Source organism: Andrena cerasifolii, chromosome 6, assembly GCF_050908995.1.
Source record: "Andrena cerasifolii isolate SP2316 chromosome 6, iyAndCera1_principal, whole genome shotgun sequence".
NCBI lineage: Eukaryota > Metazoa > Arthropoda > Insecta > Hymenoptera > Andrenidae > Andrena > Andrena cerasifolii.
The window spans coordinates 14,201,834-14,216,391 of NC_135123.1; the positions used below are offsets into that span (position 1 = coordinate 14,201,834).

Genomic DNA, 14,558 nt, shown 5'->3' on the forward strand with positions numbered 1-14,558 from the left:
CATATCACGGGACGACTTGAGCCGCGGAGGGTTGGGTTGTCGTCGCCACAGAGTCGAAACTTAAGAAATTAATTGTTAAGTTAATCGTTACCTGAAGGTAGCCTGATTATTGCCAGGCGTAGATGCTATTTAATTGCTCGAGCATCTTCCGCCGGCCATATAGATCGTGCACGCACGTTAGTCCCGATATCTAGAGGAACGGCCGTGGGTCTGGAGGCCATGCATTATTCATCAGTTTACGAGTACAATCGCGGATATATCCTCGCCGAGGATTTTCATACCGTCAGCGGATCCGCGAGATAACGGCTTCTCGATCCGCTCTATTATTCTGAAATTTGTTCGAGCTCCCGGATTATCGCCCCATATTATTCGCTGTGCGGTGAGACGCCGGGATGGAAATTACACGGGAATAGAGACTTTCTATCTGGAGAATTAGATGAGATTTAGATGGAAATTAATTGGATGCATATTATCCTTCTTCGAGCACCGAAATTTTGCTAAACTTCTGCTGTTACACCAAGTACTCAGGATATAACTACCAAAGCTTGTGCATCGCTGGGGATGTATGGTTTGATAAAATTGGGAGCTATAATTTTACTGTTAATAGGGGTGGATATGGAGATTTCACGCCCTTAGGTTAATAAGGGCTCCTTTCGTGGAATACTGTCAATTATTTTACTTTAAAAGAGATGAGACAATTTTAAAATTGAAGAGAACTTGTAGAAAACACTGTGAGAAAAAACTTCACTGACTTTAAATTATTCGCGAAGTTTAATTTGCTTTGATAGCTAAATATGCTTAAGAGGTCTCCCTACCTTGACGGACAAAAAATGATGCGAACTTTGGGAATTTTTTAGAACAAAACCATTAAATATATTTACTTCCAGCTTTACTCAACAGTGGGGTCTCAATGGGGTTTTAGTTTATTTTTTATAAAGAATAAGAGTTTTCATTAACTTTAATTTAGGTCTGGTCCGAAACTACACATTTTGCGAAGATGCTCGATTTTTTTTTAATCGATTGGAACCTCCGTTTTTGAGTTATCACCGCAAAACAAAAGAAACTTTTTTTAAAAAGCCTCCTTAATGATCCATCTGTATCGTCTTACATAATGCATATATTCGAATAAACAAACAAGTTATTTAAAGCTTACGATGTTAATAAACTTCATGCCAAAGAACAAGTCTCAGTTTCAATTTCTTTCTTTCTAATTAATTCAAACAGAAATGCTTAATTTTAGACAGGAACGACTGCCTGGTACCCTTAAAGACACCCTTCACTTTCGATGTTAGGTAAATTGGACAGCAGATGTTTCATTTTATTTCAGAAATCTAAGCTAGTGTCGTCGTTAAAAAAATAAGAAGTCAAGGGGAAAAGCATTTTGTTACCTTTTTCAATTTCTATCTTTAAAATCAATTCTATTCCATTCTGAAATCAGCCCCAATGAAGGAGCACTTTCCCGTTGATTAGAAGCATCTTCCCTTAGGTCTACGGAGTCTAAACGCCCGAGCACCCTGGAACACTAGCCATTTTGCGAACTATTCCCCCGGGGCATTGTTGTAAAGTGCCCGTTATTGTTCGGCACGCTGTTCGCCAGATTACCACCGGGGAAAACGACGGAAATAATCGTGCAGGCAGTGGCGAACTTCGATCAGCTGTACAGAGAACGCAAAGGGTCCTCTGTAAACGGGCAATCGCATTAAAGCCGACCGGGAAGGCTACACTGCAGCCAGCGGCCGCAGCAGTTGGATGAACTTCGCGTCAACTTCCGCGACGTCTAATTACATTCCCTGTCCCTTTGTCCCCGGAAATTTCATTGATCCCGACGCGAAGCACGACCGGCGACACTCTCGGCCTGTCTCCCCTGACGCGCCGAATGATTCATGGCGATTTTATGCAAAGCCCTTGTCGCGTCAACTGCACCCAGCGCGTCGACTAAACGGCCTTTTAAACGCCACGCTCCCGGGCCGGGCAACGAATGTATCGTGGCAGCGAGCGAGCTTTTTTCAAATGTAAAAGTCAGTGGAGTGTCGCAGCGCGAAGGGTCGATGGCGTTATACTTTGCCCGGACTGTTACACGCGTTTATAAATTACAGCTCTGTTATAATTTACAGCCCTGTAATCTCTATGCGAACTTCAACTTCCCCGGATCTCTGGCGCCAAGCTTCTGCTGGTCCCTCTGTCTGATTACCTGGAGTTTGCGCGAGGTAGCGAGAATTGCAACGGCGGAGGACGGATTGTCAGCGGTGATGGGTTAACAATTGATGTCAGGTTGGCTATGACGACGGACAGGTTGACAAGCTTGCCTAACAGGAATGCAAATTTGAAATAGGGTAGGAGGGGGAGCTAAGAAGGGAAATCTGTGGTTCTGACGCGAGAGCTACGACCGTTCGGAGTACCCACCTAGTTCGCTAGCAACCGACTGCCGTGAGAAAAAGCCCTAATTTTCCTTGGCGTTCCACCGTGAAATAAACGATCGCTCTGCACGCACAGATGCAGAAGCTAACGACTCGGTTTTGCGAGAGCCATTTTCGAGGGTCCCACCCCCCTCCCCGAGAGCCGGCGGAGTGTATGAAAACAATGCAAAGTCGGGACGAAGTGAATTCACCTGCAGTAAGCCCCAAGATAAATGTTAAGGGAGAGGAGGGTTTCGTGTTCGTTCATTCGACTCCGAGGATACCTCGCCTTCGTTTATTCTGCTACGTTTCCAAAGATACCGAACAGGTTGCAAGAGTATCTCCAGCGTAAAGCTCGACCCTCCAGCCGTTTTTAATCATTGAATCGTCGCTGTCGGAGGACGGAGCTTCTTCTTTCCCTCTAAGGGGTCACGCCTAGTTGGCAGGCGAAAAAAAAAACGTGATTTTCAGGAATTTTTTGTGGAAAGTCTGATGTATATTTTTTTATAACTATTTGCTTATTTTAAAGGTACGTGTGTTCAGCAACTCTCAGTAATTTTGTTATAGGAAAATATTAAGAAATTAACGAATAACAGCCAATTTTCTGGAAGCTATTTTTTTTTGCGGCGAGCACGATTTCTCCGAGCCGGATCATTTGGAATTGAAAGGTGAAGAAGGTTCTGTTAGTATATGAGTTTATCTAGTTCGTGAACGAAGGATTTTTGTTTTTGATGAAAACTCTATTTTTAATTCACGAAAACCGAACAATTCAGGCATCGAAAAATCATGATTTCGCGTTAAGCGGTCGCCGTTTTGTCTGAAATCATTTTTTTGAAAAATCCTTCGTTCACGAACCAGATAAACTTATATATTAACAGAATCTTCTTCACTTTCTGATTTCAGATGATCCGGTTCGGAGAAATTGTGCTCACCGCGCAGCGCCATTATAAAAACAGCATTCGCGATAGTGGTTGTTATTCCTTCATTATTTAATATTTTCCTATAACAAAAATCCTGAGGGTTGCTGAATATATGTACTTCTAAAATGAGGAAATAGTTCTAAGAAACATACATCACATTTTTCACAAAAAATTCCCGAAAATGACGTTCTTTTTCGTCTGCCAACTAGGCATGACCCCTTAAAAGGCCCCGAAAGCTGATTGTAAATTTTGCGGGGCCCCATGCATAGATATTTGTTATTACAAAATTTAGAAGTACGATACAAATGCGTTTCTTTTGCCCCGCACAATTTTGGAATTTCTTTAATTTTCGGGTTCGGGATCTTCCCTTGTAAGCTATATTTATATTTCAAACCCTTTGCACACCATTCTAGAGACTTCAAACTAATATTTAACATGAAAAAAATACGATTTTTCGACCGTTTTACAGTAGTCTAACCCCTTAGGAAGCAGAATTTTATGGCTTAGTGGGGATTAAGATCACCGTGGGCAATACAATGTTATGCCACGCGTAGCATCCGGGGTGCGGTTGTTTTATTACGTAGGTAGGTGTAGCGGGAAAGATGCATATGAACGATCCTCGGTCCATTAATTCAGAATGTATTCCTTATCTATTTATTACAAGGAACAGGAAATCGTTCGCCACACAATGAACCAGAAGATCGTGGCGAGGACGATGTTGCGAAACATTTCAATGTCGCGCAACACGGAAATGGAGAGACCCCAGAAATGTTTATAAGCTACGTAACCCCAGAGAGTGGAATAAAATTTTTTAAAATGATCCAATACGCAGGGGAATTTCAGATTTTCAATTATCCGAAAAGATCCCTCGGAGACTGCGTGATGTTTAATAGAATATCAAAAAAAACTTAAGGTTCCATTAAAAGTTTCACTTAACAAAAACATCTGCCGGAGCGTTCTTAGCTGCGCCTGTTCATGAATTTTAAACGATGCTGGGATACTGTAATAATTTTCCTCTTACAATTAACGGGCGAACGTGCAATTAAATCGACTGTGTTTTATTTTAACGAGGCACCGAGGCTGATCATTATTCTCAATTTCGATACTGACTGATACAGCGCTCCTTAACAATTAATATTTATATTTCCCTATTTATATTGCTTTCAGTTGCTTCCTAACACCTAAAATAAATTTCAGTAATTAATTTAGGGTAATACCCTTGAAGGGCGCTTCAAGAGTATTATGCTAATTTCTTCTTTTAGCCCCTTAAAGAATTATTCCCAAAATTGGATTCACTTCCCTGGAAAGGGAAGCTTAAAAGGAGAAGACGTTCCTCGCTTCCATTTGCTGTTTTCACATATTTATTACGCTTCTTCGTTTCAGTCTGACAGCTTCTATTCTGTCTCTGCACCTCTACTCCACTTTTGTCGCTCCCTACCCCTTTGCTACCTATCGCACGCGCTCTGCCTGGCGCCCTGGTACGTTTTCTCTTCAGCCATCACTCTGACAGCCTTGCCAGTTGATCCCAGACTTTATTCCCTCATTGAAGTCACGTCCACCACTGCGAGGGTAATCCTCTGCACCTGAGCTGTCGTATGGCAGCGATATTCAAGAAAGGGCAGGATTTCCCCGGCATCAATCCTACTCTGCTTGGGCTACCGTACGACCAAGCTTCGTGGACGTTCAAAGAACAGGTACCAATTACTTTATCCATTAAGGGAGTATTCTAGTCTAGACACTCGTGTTTGAAGGTGATATTTGGAAATTAATTCTGGAAAACCTATCGCACCTACAGGGCAGCGGTTTTGCACAAATATTTAGTAGCGTTTGAACTACCAACACAAATTTTTGGAATACATTATATTGAAATTTGTAAAAGACCGAAATCGCAGCTGTTTAAAAATTTATATTTGATTTTTTCGACTTTTCTTCAGCTAAGACAAGATGTGGGGAAGGCTGTACTAAAACTATTGATATAATTCTAGTTCAGGCTATAGGTACCCATTCGCTTTGAATGTGTGTAAAATTTTAGTTCGATCGGCCCAGTAGTTATTGAGAAAAATGTGCGCCCGATTTAAAACAATTGTTTCGAGAAAAACGCGTTTAAAGTTTTTCATGCAGTTACGACTTATACGACTGCAGTTAAGGTAGATAACGACTGATTTCTGTAACTTTCCCCTAATCTGCTATACCAGAACCGTAGAGGAAACCTTCCTGAGCTTCAAGAAAATCATGTTGGGCAGCTCTCCCTTCTCTGCTGGCAGTCATAGCCTCTTTAGATACAAGCGCGAGGGGACGATTACGTGCTGCGCTGCGGCTTTAAGCCCCTATAACTCTGGGAGTATTCCGAATTTCACCTTAATATTTCAGGGACATATTTTCGAAACCCTAAACTATTATAAAATCAAAAAAAAAAAAATCAAAATTTTGGGTAGAATACCCCCTTAATATCGTCCCAGGTAGGAATTAAGACTTGTAATTTAGTCTGACGTATGTACAACATACCTACTACATATCCAACTTGAATGATAAGAATACTGCTTGCAAGAATAGCTGCTTTTTTCTGTTTCCTTCAATTTTTTTTTTAAACAAATCCAGTCGCACCTCCGACGATCGTATGCATGGGAAATGTCCCCCCGTTCCATTTTCACGCAAGAAACTTGCTAATTGCTACTTGAAATTAGCTCGTAAAATGTTTAATCAAGTCCACTTACACTGAGGTCTTTCATGTTGACGCAGGTAGTGTAATTGCTCCAGACTTGATCGGACTCGGGGTGTCGGAACCAGGTGCCATTTGCCTCGCAGTGCTTGTGCGCCGTCACTGAAACAAAGGGCCATTTTCGTTAGCGGCTCGGCGAAGAATTTCAAGTAGAAGTCGACGTGGGTGTTCAGTTCACGCGCGGGCTAATGATCTCCGAAACAGCATTCCCAATTTGCTTACGGAAATCCTTTGATCTCGCCTTACTAATAATTCAATTAATAACGCAACTCTAATTCCATGGCACTCGTACGAAATACGACAGGAGACAAAGCTGGACGTTCTTTATCTTGAGAATGGAGGCGGATGAGAGGAATGAATGAAATTTATTACCCTTCTCTTGTTTTCCGTATCCCGGCGGGTAAACGACAAAAATCCTCGCCTCTCATTTGACGTTTCACCGCGACGCGTGACCGAGCAAGACGCGGAACTGTTTCATCCCTTCGGGGTGGAAATATGAGCGGAAGCAACTGGGTGACAGGAACCTGCTCTGTGCCAAGAAAAGTTGTACCGCCTTCCAAGAATGATACTCCAGCAGGAAGAAGAATGGAATCAACGTCGACGGTGGTGCGGCTAATTGGCCCACGCACGAGTAACTCCACTGTCAGGCTACTTCATTGTTCCGCTGTTCGCAAAAACGACGTCTCTCTTCGAAGGAGCTTTGACCGCTGCGCCAATTTTATAATCAAATATAATCATCGAGTGTGCCATTTTTATCAACGCCGCGGGGACCTCGATACTCCCACTGACAAGTGGATCGATGGCGGGATCCTCTTGCCAGTGGCGTGCGATATTTTTAAAGGACCGATCCGACAAATCGCTCCTCTTCTCGCGTGTCGCGAAGGATGAACACGCTCGATACGTTTTTCGCCTTCGACACCTGTGGATCGAAGGTTTTATACAACAGCCACTAACGTGTAGGGGAGAGCAGGGTAAAGCGGAGCATCAATGCTTCTCTTAGATGAGAGCTGCGAATCAGTTGGCATCGCGTGACATAGGACCAAACGGACCTGACAGCATTTCCTGACGGACTATTGACAAGTGCACACGTTACTTTTCGATTAACAGTGTTGCAAACATTTTCGGTATCGAAGTTTCGATCACGTTTCTTCACTTGCTTTTAGAAACTTTGTAACGCTAAGAACAGTGTTGCATTCTATAGTCCTTTCGCTAAATTTTTACCCAGTTCTTTACCACACGCTGAAGAGTAAATATAAATGTTTACTAAATTACCGCATGTGGGGCAAAGCGGGACGCTTTTGCGTGGGGTAAAGCGGAACACCTATTTGACCCACTTCCACCAATCCAATTGTCTTGCAACTTTGCAGGCGTGCATAGTTATGACGACAGTACGAAATTGTGAAAAAAACGGGAGGGGTGAAAGAATTACCCAGTCATCAATAAATGTAACACATAACTACAAACCCAAACGACGTGAAACCAGCCTGTAACCACAAATCCAATCAATTCAATGGGTTTGAAATTAGCATACATATAACCACAAATCTAAGAGCATATAAACGTGAAGGAAGCATGCTGTGGGCGAAAATGTGTTAGGGTATATGCTTAAAGGAAAATGTAGACGGCGGTAGAAAGAGAAAGATTTTTAACATCAATAAAAAAAATGCTGTCGCCCCTGGCGCTAGAAAGGGTGTCCCCTATGTCTGTCTTACTCTTTCCACCGCCGTCTACATTTTCGCCCATTGCATGCTTCCTCCGTGTTTACACGTTCTAGCCACAAATCAAAACTTAGACACTAAAAAGTAAATAATAAAAAAATATGCAAAAATACATTTTGAAGTTGAACAATTTTATTTAAAATGCACTAAAATCTAAAAAAATTCTCCATGCACGTGTTGATATTGATTATTCATGTAAAAATCCATGTGTATTTGATTATTTGTCAGTAATTTTTATTGTTGTGCCCCGCGTGATGGCTCGCAGGCCTGGTAGGGGATCTGGCGTAATGTAAATTATTAAAAATTTAGGGTTTTAGTGGGTAAAAATCCCACAACTACCCTGGCGCCCGCGGGGAATTCCCTTCTGCAGGCGTCGGGGTGCCTGTTGAGGATTTCCCCAAGTTAAAAGAAAATATATTTATAAAAAAAATAATTTGTAAAAAAAATATTACAAAAATCTATTAATTTTTTTTTAACGTGGACATCTTCAAAAGGCACCCCGACGCCTCCAGAAGGGAATCTCCCGCGGGCGCCGGGGTAGTGTGGGATTTTTACCCACTGAAACCCTAAATTTTTAATAATTTACATGTAAATATCTCTATTATTAAGGCAGAAACGCTCGGACACCTATTTACTTATTTTCGACATAGATCCATCGTGCCGAGGCTCATCAAAATCGGTGTCTACCACGTGGTGTCCACCCCTTGTTAGCTTAGAAACGTCTCGAAACGTTCTTGGGTAATATAATATGTATAATCTATAGTAGTGTGTATAATACGCGTGCTTGGGCGTTGCCTGGGTACAACATTACATCATCTGGTAAAATATTCTTTCTTATGCGTATAATATATACTTTTGTTATATTTTATTTGTAATATTTATTCCTAAAACATATATTCATAGTTTTTCAGATAAATGAATACTTTTAGAATCATAAAAATAAAGATTTTGTACGTTTACATGGTCCTCAAGTGTTCCGCTTTACCCTACCACTTGAGCGAGGCGAAGACTTCAATACCTGCGGTAAATCTCATTTTCCTTCGTTGCAGAATATTTTCCTTAACAAAGCCTTTGATTTTCCTTGTAGCCTAAGGTCCGCGTAAGACTCCTGTTGAATTCCCGCGTCTTTTTTCCCCTCCGATTTTATGTTATTACCCTCCAAAGTTAAGCGTTCCATTTCACCCTGCTCTCCCCTAGCTACTAAAGGAATCTTTGGTGGGAGCCTCTTCACAAAATCTTTGCGATCTTAGCCCAGTTACGGATCGACGTGACTTAACTGTTCCCTGGCACCCTGCTGCACGTTTAAGGGCGAAAGTGGCTAGAGCATCGAGACGCCACGATCCATGATTGGACTGGGGAAATTCAAAGGGAGAGGCGCGCGGACGATGCAGAAGTGGCGAAGTACTTAGACCTGTCGCCCTCTTTTCCACGCTTTCCAATAAGGCGGATAGAGCGAGGGGGTGTAAAGTAGAGGATACTAGAGAGCACAGCCACCGGCCGGGAGAGCACCGTAGATCACGTTCACTCTCGCAATAAACGTCACATCGAGGAGCTTGCGACAGGCAGCGGCGCCGGTCGAAATTGAAAAGTTTTTACCAGAACACGTTAGACAGCAAGTTCGCCTGCTCGCCGAGGGAAGAGCTCGTTCGCAGCCGCGTCTTCTTCCCTCTGTCCCAAAACACTCGGGCAAGCTTAATGATATATTCCGATTCGCCCGTTGCCATCCAGGCTCTCGGCAGAGTTTCAATCTCCGCGCCCCGACCGTTCCAATTCGCCCCGCAAAATAATCCGGCCACCATTAAAGGATCGATACGTCGCAATCCTTTAACCCCGTAAACTCAACGAGTATCGCCTTTTTCTGGGTTAGAAATGATTGGGTTTCTTCTTTATTTCGAAACGTGTAGGGGAAAGGTGGGATAGCTGGCCATCGGGGATGCATGATCGCATAAGTTTTTAAACGATTTTATTCAGCTTCGATCCTCTGTTTGTATGTTTGTTTGTTTGTTTAATGTATGTATGGTTTATCTGGCAACTCAAATTCAACCCACTTCCAACTATCCAATTGTCGTAAAACTTTGCAGGCGTGCGTAGTTTGGATGACAATACGATATTTAAAACAAAAATTAACCCCGAGCGGGTGAAAAAATTACCCAGTCATCGATAAATGTAACCCATAACCACAAATCCAAACGACTTCAAATCAGCCACTCGCGTTCTTTAGGAACGCGACAAAAAGTACCAGTTTTGGCCACTTATTCAAAAATATAATATTTTTTCGTGTAAGCAATAAATGTAAGCTTATATTTCTGGCGGTATACTAAACAGGATATATATGATGTGAAATTCTCCGCGTAATAATGATCTGCAAGCAGTTTAAAAATAAGATAATTATGAGCATGGGCAAAAACAGTGCAATGGCCACAAACGGTACACATACTCTACGCTTAGTAAAACTAAAACTCTGCAACTTGCAGTTCTTACAGTTCGCGAGTTATAGCACAAAATCGGAAAACAGCCGGAATTTAACAGGTCAATTTCACCCCCTTAGAGTAAATTTAGGCAGCAAAGAAAAATTGCGTTGTAATCGGGAGGAAATCCCCTACATATTCACGAAGTCTCAGAATTTTTTGAATTCCCGGATTCGGGATCTTTCCTTGTAAGATAATAAATACTTCTAGAAAATGAATGTGTTATTTACTCTTAAAGTTCGCTGATCAAGTCTTCAGTGGGGGATGCTTGTGCACAACGTCACTGCCGGAAAATGTTTAAATTCGGTCATTAAAATTAGTGTTCAGCTCTGAAATTTGTACAAGTATATTGAGAATACTCTACGAATCACAACTTAAATAATTAAATACAAACAAAGCAAAACCACTATTATTATTTTGAATAAAAAAAGCAAAACTGTCATCAACTATCCCACCTTTCTCCTATTACATCACCGGTGCAGCATCGCATTGGCTAAAGTGTAGTTATTAACGGAGATTTGATACCGAAATTTACAGCGTTGGAATTAAATGAGATCTTCTGCGCCGGTACGTCACCTCTGGCGAAAGAGGCGCGGAGCAAAAGACAGATATGTAAACGTACACTGCTGCACGGACAATTAATAAACGACCGAAATTCAAGAACTTCGTTGCCTGATGACGATCGCATTATTCGCGGAAAATACCATTTCCAGCGTGCACGGAACGCGCGTGACGAGCATCAGCGAAGATGCCATTGTCAGGGAAGCTTTTGTCCCGCGACGCATTCATCGAATAATTTTCCATGCGTAAAGTCGCGTTTCCACGGACGCGTGTCAAGTGCACGTTCGACGCAAGCCGTCTCTAAAAGAATCACTCCTTCCTGCCCAGCACGTCTCACGTGCACTCTTTGCTGAGACAGAGGTCCGTGTCCATTCCGCGCTGCGAATTACGCGGGAGGAAGCTAATGCAAAGGCAAGAGAAATAGCATAATACGCCTGACAAGGGAAGATCCCGAAAATTCAAAAAATTCTGAAACTTTGTGAATATGTAGGGGATCTCCTCCTGATTACAACGCAACTTTTTTTGCCGCCCAAATTCACTCTAAGGGGGTGAAATTGACCCCTGAAAATTCGGTTATTTTCCAATTTTCAGTGATAATTCGGGAACTGTAAAATATTTTTTTTACCAAATGCTAGATCTAATTAAAAGAAGCAACTTTTGCCTTGAAACTTTTTCTCTATCTCTTACAGTTCGCGAGTTATAACAGAAAATCTGAAAATAGCCGAATTTTCAAAAGTCAATTACACCCCTTCAAAGTGAATTTGGGGAGCAAACAAAAATTCCGTTGTAATCAGGAGAAAATTCCCTACACATTCGCAAAGTTTCAGAATTTTTCGAATTTTCAGATCCAGAATCTTCCCTTGTGAGTTGCATTAAAAATCCTTTAAGGATAAATGTGCAACGCGTTCTTTTTAAAATTTGTATGAGTAACGATAGTTCTTGGTAGGTGGTTTAATGAAAGAATGAGGGGCTGAAGTGCATTTTGAGAATTAGCTGTTTCACTTTGCGCAAGTGGGAACGAGGCTTAACGCGAGGAGAACGTGTGAGAAGTGAAAAGCAACGCTCACGTGGCTCTCCTACTGTAAATTCACGTTGCGCCTCACGTGCGCGAGTTTCAGTCTCGCGAACACCGAAAGAAGACCTAATGGCGACTAATTGTAAGTTCGACGAGCGCGAATAAATCCGGCGATTAAGTTCGACGAGTCAATGCGTACGCATTGCATGCGGAATCTATCGCACGCTCGTAAACGCTTTCCAGAGCTGTTGTAATTCGCAGAACGGCCGTTGAGAAGAAAGTCCCGGAGGCAGGTCGAAGGGAAAGTAACCGACTCCTCCGTCCTCCACAAAATTTTGAAATACTGTCGAATTACGGCGGTAAGGAGACAAACTAGCGTAGTTAAATTGCAATCTATTTATCGCGGCCTAGAATGTATTATCCACGCTTTCCGGAGCTCGTCACTGTACTTATTTATGTTGAAAGAAGTGTTAACGATAGCTCGTCCACTTCTATTAATGACTTGACTGTTGACGATGTGGCGTTAATGGTCCTTCGGGGGGCATTACTGCGTCTCGTATAATTTTATGTTTCTCGGCAACTGCAATCCGACCTGAATACAATTTCTCATGGACTCTTAACGGAGCGCAATTTCTGTATCAGTAAAATGAAACAGTGACGGCAGCGAGGGGGGGTTTAATTATTCCCCGACTAGTTTCACTATCCCCGTTCTACGAAAAGTCAAGCAGAGCTTGAGGTCGACGCATAGAATACACTGTAATCCGTCAGCGTCACAGGTGAAAGAATGTTAAAGGACAGAAGGTCTCAAAGAGCCGGAGAAAGCTGCTTTTAAGGGCACTTTCGCGAAGACGTACGAGCAGCCTCGTTTCGGGGGCCTTAAGTACCTGCAGCTCCCTCGGAACTTCATTTTTCAGTCACGCCCAATCCTATTTCATTACTATTCCGCGGGTGATCGTCTGCGGTATGCTTGGGCAAACCACCGTTTCCCCATTTACAACGTCCCTATGCACATCGTTCCGCAGCTTCTATTTACAGTCCGCAGTTGGAATCTTTCCTCTCCACGTACGTATTCGCCGCAGGCACGTACTTACGCCCGTAAAACGGAACGGATCGTTTTGAGGTTGATCGAGGAACACGTGGCAGAAAGGGTCTGGCCGGGTAAGCATAGGGAGAATTTCCCCAGCACCAATTTTAGCATCTATGCGTCCCAAAAATTCTCCTTTGTCTAAAGAAACACTGAGAGAAATTTCAGATCTCCACCCCCTTTCGTTAGGGCGATATGGGGATGACAACCCTAAACTTTACCATTTTTTTTCTTAGGAACTACTTAAAAAAGGGTGGTCTTTGGAAATTTTTTACTCAAAAGCTATGACATATTTCTCGAAAAATCCTTTTTCCTTTTAAGGATTGCATCTAGTACTGTGCATCGTATTTTTTTTATATAAAAATATTTATCAATAACTATGTTATTGTCCATCACTCGAAGGTTCTCTAAAAAAAGGCTTCCGCGGTGACCACTGCTGCTCGAAAGTCGATCATCTGAAATAAAAAATTCAAAAGAATTTACTTATTATATTATATTATCCAGTATTTGAACGAAGGATTTTTTTATCCGATGCTCAGTTTTCTTTTAATTGACGAAAATCAGGCACGATTTATGATAAAAATTGAAACCCTTACTTTAAACATCAGCCATTTCTTCCCCAATCAATATTTCGAAAAATCCTTCGTTCAAATACTAGACAATACAATATAATAAGTAAATTCTTTTGAATTTTTTATTTTAAACGATCGACTATCGAGCAACAGTGTTCACCGCAGAAGCCTTTTTTTATAGAGAACCTTCGAGTGATGGACAATAACACAGTTATTGATAAATATTTTTAAATAAAAAAATTACGATGCACGGTACTAGATGCAGTCCTTGAAAGGAAAAAAGATTTTCTGAGAAATGTGTCATAGCTTTTGAGTAAAAAATTTCCAAAGACCACCCTTCTTTCGGCCCCCTGACTGAGCATGACGCCTTAAGATATTTGAATGTTCCAAAGTGCACGTAACAGGCAATTCGTAGCTCCACCACATATATTTTTTTCGAAATTGCAGATCAATTGTTAAGGGTTGCTCGCCGCTTTTGATTCCCTTCTGGCTCCAGTTACCACGCAACGTCTCCGTCGTTCTCGATCTCCTTTCCTCTCGTTCTTTTCCCCTGCCGAACGGCGGGGCTGGCTCGGGCCATTAAAGAGGGAAGGTTCGTCGAAGGTAATGCGATATGCCGTTCCCATTTCGGGGAACGATACAGTAAGGGGATGATTGACGTATTAAGGCCGTCCGCCTAAATGCCATCGTCTGCGGGGGAAAATACTCGCGACCCGTTTTTCCATCCATCATCCCTGGCAATTTCGACCGAAGTTGGCACGTTTCTGCGGCGATCTCACTTTGGGTGCTCGGAGAAAGGGAAGGGTGGGAAAGTATGTACATAAACTGTTACAAGCTCGTCACGGATTCTCAGTGCTCTTGCAAACGCAGTTCGCAGATCTTCTTCCAATAAATGCTACCATTGGAAAAGAAACCAAGAGTTCTCTTCCCCACTCTGTGGAATTGCTAAGTCGACCCACTTTTATGTACCACTTTGTATTACGACACTGGTGTGCGCCCAAGTGGCCCATTCAGCGAAACGAGGAACCGTGTACGAAAATTCTATCGACAGATGGCTGGCGGAGTTGCAGGGTGAACGGAGGAGACTGGTTTGCAAGACGAAGTT

The 14,558-nt window shown here is 42.3% G+C and overlaps 1 protein-coding gene across 6 annotated transcripts in view; it reads right to left on the reverse strand.

Annotated features, from left to right (window-relative positions):
• Nucleotides 1-14,558, reverse strand: part of Dh31-r (Diuretic hormone 31 Receptor) — a 163,236-nt gene that overhangs the window by 11,240 nt on the left and 137,438 nt on the right. For all 6 annotated transcript variants that reach the window (XM_076815803.1, XM_076815798.1, XM_076815801.1 and 3 more), the window contains one exon: nt 6,031-6,137. In XM_076815803.1, the coding sequence (XP_076671918.1) occupies nt 6,031-6,137 (107 nt within the window). The remainder of the gene's footprint in view (nt 1-6,030; nt 6,138-14,558) is intronic.